The 9,608-nt window shown below is 36.0% G+C and overlaps 1 protein-coding gene across 1 annotated transcript; it reads right to left on the reverse strand.

Annotated features, from left to right (window-relative positions):
* Positions 1–398: 398 nt before the first annotated feature.
* LOC111907595 (probable UDP-3-O-acylglucosamine N-acyltransferase 2, mitochondrial) lies at positions 399–2,857 on the reverse strand. Its single transcript, XM_023903396.3, has 9 exons — positions 2,545–2,857; positions 2,020–2,227; positions 1,859–1,935; positions 1,719–1,768; positions 1,543–1,607; positions 1,335–1,457; positions 1,158–1,224; positions 955–1,026; positions 399–646 (listed from the first exon to the last, which is right to left on the reverse strand). Exons 1-9 carry the CDS (start codon positions 2,738–2,740, stop codon positions 590–592), a joined length of 915 nt encoding a protein of 304 aa, XP_023759164.1. The 5' UTR covers positions 2,741–2,857; the 3' UTR covers positions 399–589.
* Positions 2,858–9,608: the final 6,751 nt, after the last annotated feature.

The following is a 9,608-nucleotide window of genomic DNA, read 5'->3' on the forward strand; positions in this document are numbered from 1 at the left end:
GTTACTTATACATTGTTTGCAATACACATCACTAGATATTATTATTTTATTAAAAATGTAATATACCATTTGATTTTTAATATTAGATATGATTATTTGATTAAACACTTTACAAACCTTTCACAATTTCAAAGATGAAGTCCAAATGACATTCAGTTTTTGCTTAGTGGCATTGCAAAAAAATTTTGAAAGACCCGATATTGAAGGTCTCACACTCCCACTCATTTGTACAAAAACGGTGTATGCCTCATCATTAACATTTAAAAACAAATTGTCCACAAATAATCACCCTCCAACTTAAATTACTTTTGGTTTCTTTGGGCTTCAATATGGTACTATTTTTCTCACTCTTCAAGTCCAAAATCTAACAAACAACTCGAAAATCAGCTACAGTAATATAATGAGAAATGGATATGATGAAATAAAATATGACCCACAACTACAATCTTGATCAAAATAAGATTATGGAAATCATTAGTTTCTTGGTTACAAAGACCAACAAACAAATACAAATATCAACTAATGTTACAATATAAAACCAAGCAAACATAATCAACTAATTCATATAGTAACCCAACAAAATCTTTGTCTATTTTGATGTTTGCGAACGATTAGCAACCTGTCTTCGCCATTCATGAATTGGAATCTGTATTAAATAATTGAAGTTAAAACTTACGTTCTGCTTCCTTTTGACTTAATACAGAAAGAAAGTCAGTGAGAGGAGGCGAGAAGGCTTTCCTCCGTTAAGCCCTAACTATTTACAAATTTGCCATCATTTATTTTTTCCTTCCATTTCCCGATGTTCCCTTTCATTTTCTCGAGAATTTTTTAAACATTATTTATTTATTTGAAAAACACTTTATAAGAAAAATCAAAGGAAACATTTTCTAATCAAACCATAAAATTAAAAAAAAAAAATTAAAAAATTGAAGAATATGTTATGAATATTCTTACAGCGGGGAAACCACCATAGTCACCAGGTTTAGTAATACCCTTGGTCACACAACTACTAGCTGCTAAACGCACCTGCATTATGTTTTCCATTTTTTGTAAGATTTTAAATAATTAATATATTAAATATGATTACGAAAAATATATAATGAAATTAATAATCAAACTTTTATTTTATTTAAAACAAAATACTGAAATACTACTACCTTTGACACTATGGTGACATGATCACGAACTCCAACCCTTCCACCTAAAGTTACATAATCGCCAATCCTAAATATGAAAACAATCCCACAAATTTTATAAAAAAAACTCATATGGATCTTATTAAATATTAAATAAATAAATAAATAGTTAAAAAAAAAAAAAAAAAACTGGCATACGTTACAGAACCCGCAATGCCAACTTGCCCACATAACATGCAACATTTTCCAATCACTACATTATGACCAATCTGGACTAAATTATCAATCTTTGAATGATCACCTATCACAGTATCCCTCCAACTGCACAAAGGGTAGATATGTCATTTTGTATAATCAGAAACCTAAAAGTGGATTAAGTCAAAAAATGAAAACAATATAAGGTCACCTGCCCCTGTCAATGCATGAATTTGCACCGATCTCAACATTATTCCCTATGAGAGCTTTCAGGGCCTGAATATTAAGAAAAATAAAAAAGAGAATGAAAAATAGAATAAATTACAAATGAAAAATATGAAAACTGGAAGACAATATTATTGGAAATGAACACAGATTATTACTAACTTGAGGCTTTTTCACCATGGCACCCTTCTCATCCAAGAAAAAACCAAAACCTGAAAAGAATGACTTCATTACAGATATTTAAAATTTTGAAATTAATTTATTGTTTGACACTTTTTTCAGTGAAAATTGACTTTAATTACCATCTTGACCAATGCAGACTCCATGATGGATGATACATGAATCACCAATCATGCAATTAGCAAGTGCAACATTATACCTAATGAAACAAAGGGAATTTAATACTACATTTTTTTAGAGAAAAAAAGAAAAAGTAAAATTAGTAATTCAAATTTGATTATACCCTATCTTTGTGGATTCACCAATTGTCACATTGGGCCCAATAACAGCTCCTGATCCTACATGAACATTAGCACCCACAAGAGAACCTGAATGGACTACTGCACCAAAATCTATTGATGCAGTGGGATCAATGCTTGCTGAATTGTGAAACATTCCTCCTCCTTTGTGCCATTTCAAAAATTCAAGGTCGTCACTTTCAAAAGCATCTTCTGATCTTGGATTTAAGCATATGAAGTAATGCAAGTGTGAGTTAGTGCATTGTCATGGCTATCAAAACATCTAAAATTACTAAAAGATAATTCTGTGGAACTGATTAATAACGCAATGCGACCTAATAACATGTTTGTTTAACAAATTCATACCCCATTGGTGCGTTAGTGCGTATGATACTACATTCACAATTCACAAATACTGTATTACTCATACAGGCATTTCCTCGAACAGGTGAAATGCAAAGATAAGTGGGAAAGAAGAACGACAAAGCAATTCATAGTGAATTGCATAAACAACATTGGGTTTAGCTTACCGGAAGTTATGTGTCCGGTTACGCCGGCAGAGAAAGAAGAAAAATTACGGCAGCTGGCAAAAGTTGAGATGAATTTCTCCGGTGATGAAGCTTGCGACACGCGAATATTTGACTTCTGATAAATGGGGTTGAAGATGGATTTTGAGGAGTTAATAAGTTTGCTTAATCGCTTGATATGAATTGCCATTAATGACATGTACCAGAAAGATGGAATTGATCACGTATAGAAGCGATCTTGAATACTAGCAATAGTCCAATTATCCTAATTCCTACGTCAATGTTCTAAAACGACTGTGCAACTAATTTTTGGAAAAAGAATAAAAGGGTAATGAAGTTTTTAAACTTAAAATTTTGGTTCAGTTTATATTTTTAGGCATAAATTAATTTTTGTTTACAAAAAAAATTTTAAAAGTCGATAAAAGTTTGCATTTTGACTTATTTTATCGGTTGGAACCTATAAAAAATTAATTTGATATTTTGTGTAATTGACCAAAAATATTATGATTTTTCTATAAATAAAAATATTATTAGGACTTCTTTGCAAATAAAAACCTTATTATTATGATTGGGTATGCTACCACATGTATTAGTGGGTGGGCGTGTGCTATGTGTGTATGTGTTGTATGTAAATATTTAAATTATCAACATGTGTGTAGCCCTTTTTCATTACTTTATTCATGTGGTTTTTTGAAAACATAAAAGTTGTAATGTGATAAAGTAAAATATGTCATATTACTTTTTATTAAACATGATATTGTAATTAATACTTTTGAATTTTGATATGACTATCTATGTAGATGTTTGTAGTGGATCTATTAGATTTGAAAACAAATATTTTACACTAAACAATTTTATATACAAAGTGAGGAATCTTTCTACCTGTTAATAAGCAATTTTACCAATATGCAGCTTCTTTTAAATCGTTAAGTGTTAATATATGAACTGAAAACAATAATAACAAATGTGAAATGACCATATACAAAGTAAGAATATACAAGCGACATTCATGATTTCAACGTTTAAAGCATCACCATTCCCTCTATCTTCACCCTTAAAAATATCTTTAATATTCTTTCTTTATTTAAATGTATTTATATGTATTATTAACATTATTCATTGATAGGGGTCAAGATCTTAAAACCTATCCATGATCCCAGATCTTAAAGGAGTCTCAGGATCTCGAACATACATCAGGATCTTGAACACCGTCATTATTATTTCCTAACGAGTTTAACGGCTATATTTCTTGTTTATTTCTCACATGTGAAGAAATGGTCAACATAAGACTCATTCACAAAGAAAAATCACTTCAGCCAGGCTTAAAATTTGGGAATACCAAGTTAATACACGTTGCAAATACTAGTTCATCAGGATCCCAGAAATATCAGACCTTTAGTTACATAACCTATACTATATATATATATATATATATATATATATATATATATATATATATATATATATATATATATATATATATATATATATACTTGTAACATACATACAACGACAGATTGAGCTGTCACCTTAGACACCTTGAGCTACTGAAACGCTTATACTTGTTACTTCATCATTTTTTATGTAATTTATTCTTCAGTCAATAAAATCAAACAAGGCAGGTGATCATTATCACCTCCTAAGGTTTTATTTTAGAGATCCTATTAAGGATCAAGGGCTTTTCTTGTAAACCACTTGTGTCACTTCGATCTCAATCTGATACTTATATTAATCACAACACCACAGCCTCTCATACAATTTGGTTTATTTTCATTTGGTTGATTTTTTACCAAAACACTTTGGTGCCCGCCGTGGGGCGATGGTGTTCATAATTCTCGAAAACCATGTCTACACAAATCTTCTTGCTCTATTTCTCCCATTTCCTCAAAGAATCTTCCACCACCTCCAAATGTACCTCCCGGTCAGAGGAAAACTCTGGATACCTCTAAAAAGAACACATATCCAGTCATCAGCGATGGGAATCCAGTATCCCTGGAATTCCAGGATTCCTGTTATGATCTTTAACAACGAACTCTTCTCCATGGTGAAGACGGTAAAGAAACAATTGAATCAACAACAGAAGGACGACATGACATTGCTCAAAGAAATGGAAAGAATAAGAGTAGAGATACATAAACCGTGTGAAACAACGCCTTCGATTTTGCAACCAATGATCCTCGATTTTGACAACGCATGATCCCTAGGGAATCGTCGAGATACTATAAGCATTTTCTCTTTCAATTTGAAAGTCAAGTTTTAAAGACTAGTTATGAGAACTAGTTATTGTTCTTAATTCCTATTTTAATAAAGTAAACATGATTTAGAAGCATGTGTTCCTTAATCATTAAATCATGGGACAAAGGAAGAATAATGCATCCAAGATAAAAGCATTTCAAAAGGGTTTTAAAGGCTAGTTAAATCTTGCATGCATGAAAAGTTTTTTTCCTTTCTCCTTCTCCATGTATTATGTAACGACCCAATTATCACGTCTAAAGATTTCATTTTTAAATCAATACTTTGGAAAACATTTGTGAATAAACATCGTTTGATCATATCATTTCATAACAATATTTCGTGTCTGAAAACCAAAGCATAAAAACAACCATAATGTCAGAGTACAAAATCCCAGAATAACTCATGGTGCGGAAAACAATGTGCGTGTATGATGTGCTGCTACCACGCCAGCTCCTTCCCCTTTGATGAAGAGGTACCTGAAAAAAAAACTGTAAACTATAAGCACGAAGCTTAATGAGTTCCCCCATTGTACCACATACCATACAATCACATAACATACAAATACTGTTAGGCATATCTGGGTGCCCGACCTACCCCTTCGGTCCTTTCGACCGGATACTGCCTAGCATATCTGGGTGCTGGCCTCCCCTTTGCTCCGTTCAAACGGATACTGGGGACTATTTCACCCTTCTATTACTACCACATAACATGTATCACATAATCACATTCGATCTATCATGACTGGGCATGACTACCCCTTTGGCCCTGTCAACCGGTGATCTCGGGGACTATCTCCCCTACAGCTACTAGCATATAACATATCATACTAGCACGTAAGATATTAGGTAATGGCTAACCTAGATGATATCACAAAGACCATCATCTAACATACGTCTCCTACTGGTGGCCGTCATTGTGGCCTTAGACCCACCGCTACTGGAAGGCAACTCACCTCGTAGTAGCTGCTGAACTATGCGGGAAATCATCTGACTGCTTCTGCTGCCGCTCCGAAAATCCTCCGGCTATAATTCCCACAAAACACTTAGTCACACACTGCCAACTGCTCTTAGGGTAAAATGACCATTTTACCCCTGACCAAGTCAAAGGTAAAGTCGAAGTCAACTTCCAGTTGACCTGACTCGCCGAGTTGGTTCGCTAACTCGCCGAGTCCCTATCCTTCTATTTGTCCTTATACCCGTCTCTACTCGTCGAGTTAGGTGATGACTCGACGAGTTTTCCTTCTAATTGAACATCGACTGAATCTTCATCAGACTCGTCGAGTTGTATGAACAACTCGTCGAGTTCATCTTCAACTGATGAACAGGTCATGTCCTTGACTCGCCGAGTTGTATGAACAACTTGTCGAGTTCATCTTCAATCTTAAGAAGATTGCCTTGGACTCGCCGAGTCTGTTCATGCACTCGCCGAGTCCTATGAATTCCAGAACCATGGCTTAGTCCAGAACGTTGGGCCACTCCCCGGGACCTCCCTGAAACCTTTCCACACTCAACTGGGTCCTTCACCTTAAACATAAAAGGGAGTCAAGCCTCGGACTCGCCGAGTCCCAAGAACGACTCGTCGAGTCGAGTATGTCCAAGTCTCATTTTCTCGATTTCTAGTGTACAACACTTGTCCAAAAGGTAGATCTAGGCTCCTAGGACCGTTCTAGCACGTAAAGTTACGAACTTTACGTGCATGCATGGGACTTTTGAGCCTAAAAGGCCTTAAAATGGCTCCTACAATGCATGGGGCCTTCTTTGAGTGCAAAAGCCACTCCTTTCTGCCTTGTAACCCCTCCAAGGACCTAGATTTGAAACTTCAACCCCTAACCATGCTTGGAATCATGGTTGGTGACCAAAATGGCTTAGAAAAGCCCTAAAACTTCACAAAATGGGATCTATCAAATGGAAGATCAAGGTACAAACTTTTTACCTTCAATGAGCTAAAAATGGTGCACAAGCTCGGATCCCTTTAGCCTCCTCTTGTTCCTTCAAGCTTTTCCTTCCCTCCTTGGATCACAAAAGCACCAAAGTCACTCCAAATGTCTTAGATTGCTTCAATGACAGCTAGGGTTTGCTATAGGGATCTTCTGGGAGCAAATGGGACGAAGGAGGCCGAGTTAAGGTGTTTAAATAGGGTGCAAACCCTCGGGTTAGGGTTTTTGTCCAGACAGGGCCTACTCGCCGAGTTTGGGACCCGACTCGTCGAGTCCACTGCTTAAACCCCGCGTCTCATCTCGCTTTTACTCGGCGAGTTGGTCTTTCAACTTGCCGAGTCCAAGGCCAAAATGCAAAAATATTAATAAAAGAATACGTACCAAGAACCAGGTGCTACATATTAATTGTATAAGACTAAGTTAAATGATCATGATGATGATACTTTCATCTCTCTTTAAGTAATTACTTGGGTTTTAACTTAAATCTTAAGAGATTCTTATTATTACAAGAAGAGGACTATGATCCATATCAAGTTGGAAAATTGTTAGTGGATATCTCTAGAGAGCTTCTATTTTAGAGCTTGTTGTCATCTTTATCAACTTCCTAATTGCCGAAAGGAACCAAAGACTTCAAAGATTAATTGAATATTTCCTTTTCTATAGTTGTTTTAATCTTTCTAAGCCTTGCATAATGATCATTGGTGGGCAAAATAGTTTTACTTTATTCAAATCTAAAAATGTTTTTGTTGCTAATTACATCAAAATTTTCACTATAATTAGACTATTTTTGAGTAAAAACCCAACATACATGCATGTATGTATGTATGTATGTATGTATGTATGTATGTATGTGTGTATGTATGTATGTATGTATGTATGTATGTATGTATGTATGTATGTATGTATGTATGTATGTATTTATGTATGTATGTATATATAGCATCGACACGAGAGATGATGTAAACGAAAGTATCGTTGACCAAATCGTTTTTGGAGGATAACATTTGTGACCCACTTGTAGAGACAACACCGATGAGCTGTTCATTTATTTGACGATGATGATATCACGCTTCATATCTACCATGCCTTAAATTTGTGGTGGAGGTTAGGGATCATCGAAGTCATTTAATACCATAATCAAAATCATTAATGGGAGGCAGTGAAGTTGCGATGGTCTATATTGGAAAAAATCATGATGGAAACGTTTTGGTGGTGGAGATGTAAGGGGGAGTAGGAGGCATGAGTTACATTTCTAATGCATGGATAGATTGAATTTCTCAATGATTGTCATGCCAAAGCTCAGAAGAAACGTTAGGCAATGTGGGTGGTGTCAAAGCACCAATTCTCAATATGGTGGACCCTTTTGAATTGTAACGCCCGGTTCCCGTGATGTATTTTAAATAAAAAAATTTCACTTTTATAAGAGAACTCGACGAGTTGGAGTCCCCAAACTCGTCGAGTAGGAGTTATTTTTGGGACGAGGATTAATTGACCTAATCGACGAGTTAGAAGCCCCAATTCGACGAGTAGGGTTGGCAGAGTGAAACCCTAATTTCAGGGTTTTGCACCCTATTTAAACATATTATTTCCCTAAAGCCTAGCCTCATTTACAGCCCGCAAATCCTAAAACCCTAGCCACGAAACCCTAGATCCTTGTGTGAGCTTTTGACACCTTTTTTAGAGCAAAATTATGATTTTGAAGCTTGTGGAAGAAGAGGAAGCTAGAGGACTCAAGAAGAAGAGACTAGATCCAGAAGTTAAGCTCCATTTCTGGTTCAATAGAGGTAAAAAGCTCCTAACTTGTCTGTTGTGTGTTTAGTTCTCTTCATCTCCACTTTTGTTGAGTTTTCGGTCCAATTGGTTCTGGGGAAATGGATGTCCCAAGTGATTTACCTTTCAGATCTAGGGTCTACAAAGGGTTCCATGGCATAAAGGTGCAAACTTTATGGCCATGGAAGCCCCATGCAAGCTTTAAGGTATCATTTTGGCCTTTATATCCCCAAAAGGCCATGTATTGAGGGAAAGTCTGAAACTTTAAGTGTTCATTTGGTGTCTAGGGCCTAGATCTCTGTTTTCATGCTTTGGTTTGGAGTATTATGGCTTTTGGACTAAGATATATGTCTTAAAGGATTAGGGTTTGAGCTAAACCCATTAAAGGAAGATATTAACAGGTAAATTTGGAAACTTTACCCTTAAAAGGACCTTTTCAGTGTGTGGAAGAAGTATGGAGTCCATATCTGATGGATAAGAGCTTATTCTATTAAGAAGGCCAAACATACTAAAGAACTTGTCGAGTCCTTGAGGAACTCGACGAGTTGGGATGAAATGTCCCGATTCTGTAAAAAGGAAAACTCGACGAGTCTAAGGATGACTCGACGGGTAGAATGGGAAAGTCCTAATACCATGGATAGGAGGAACTCATCGAGTTGTGAAAGAACCCGACGAGTTGGATCGCAAGTGCAAGGTTTGATGAATCATTAAACTCGACGAGTTGATGGACCAAGTAGGTGAGCTGATTTACCAGATCTTGACTTTGACCAGGGTGTTGAGTTTGACTTTGACTTTAACCAACTTGACCCTTAAAGGGGTTATGAGTATGAAAAGGGTAATTACAGGAAATGTTTATGTGTAGGAGTCTGAGAGGGGTCGATTTTAGAGCAGGAGAATTTGCAGCCATTTCCCAGTTATCGAGGCGAGTTACCTTCCAGTAGAAGTGGGTCGAAGGCACTAATGTCGACTGACTAGTAGTTGATTATAGTTAAGATGATTGTCTTTGTGATAATTTTCTGGTATGCCACTATTTCTTATGAGTTATGTGCTAGTATGCTATGATATTATGTGATAGAGGTAGGAGGGGTGGGATAGACCCCGTTATCGGTCGTAAGGACCGAAAAGG

Source organism: Lactuca sativa, chromosome 7 (genome assembly GCF_002870075.4).
Source record: "Lactuca sativa cultivar Salinas chromosome 7, Lsat_Salinas_v11, whole genome shotgun sequence".
NCBI classification, from domain to species: Eukaryota; Viridiplantae; Streptophyta; class Magnoliopsida; order Asterales; family Asteraceae; genus Lactuca; species Lactuca sativa.

What these genes read in the sequence shown, in the direction of transcription:
- LOC111907595 (XM_023903396.3), bottom strand. Translation starts at nt 2,740, where the DNA reads ATGTCATTAATGGCAATTCATATCAAGCGATTAAGCAAACTTATTAAC. An exon ending in AACCGGACACATAACTTCCG is followed by an intron (nt 2,228 to 2,544) that starts GTAAGCTAAACC and finishes ATCCAAGATCAG; the next exon opens with AAGATGCTTTTGAAAGTGAC. An exon ending in GGTGAATCCACAAAGATAGG is followed by an intron (nt 1,936 to 2,019) that starts GTATAATCAAAT and finishes TTGTTTCATTAG; the next exon opens with GTATAATGTTGCACTTGCTA.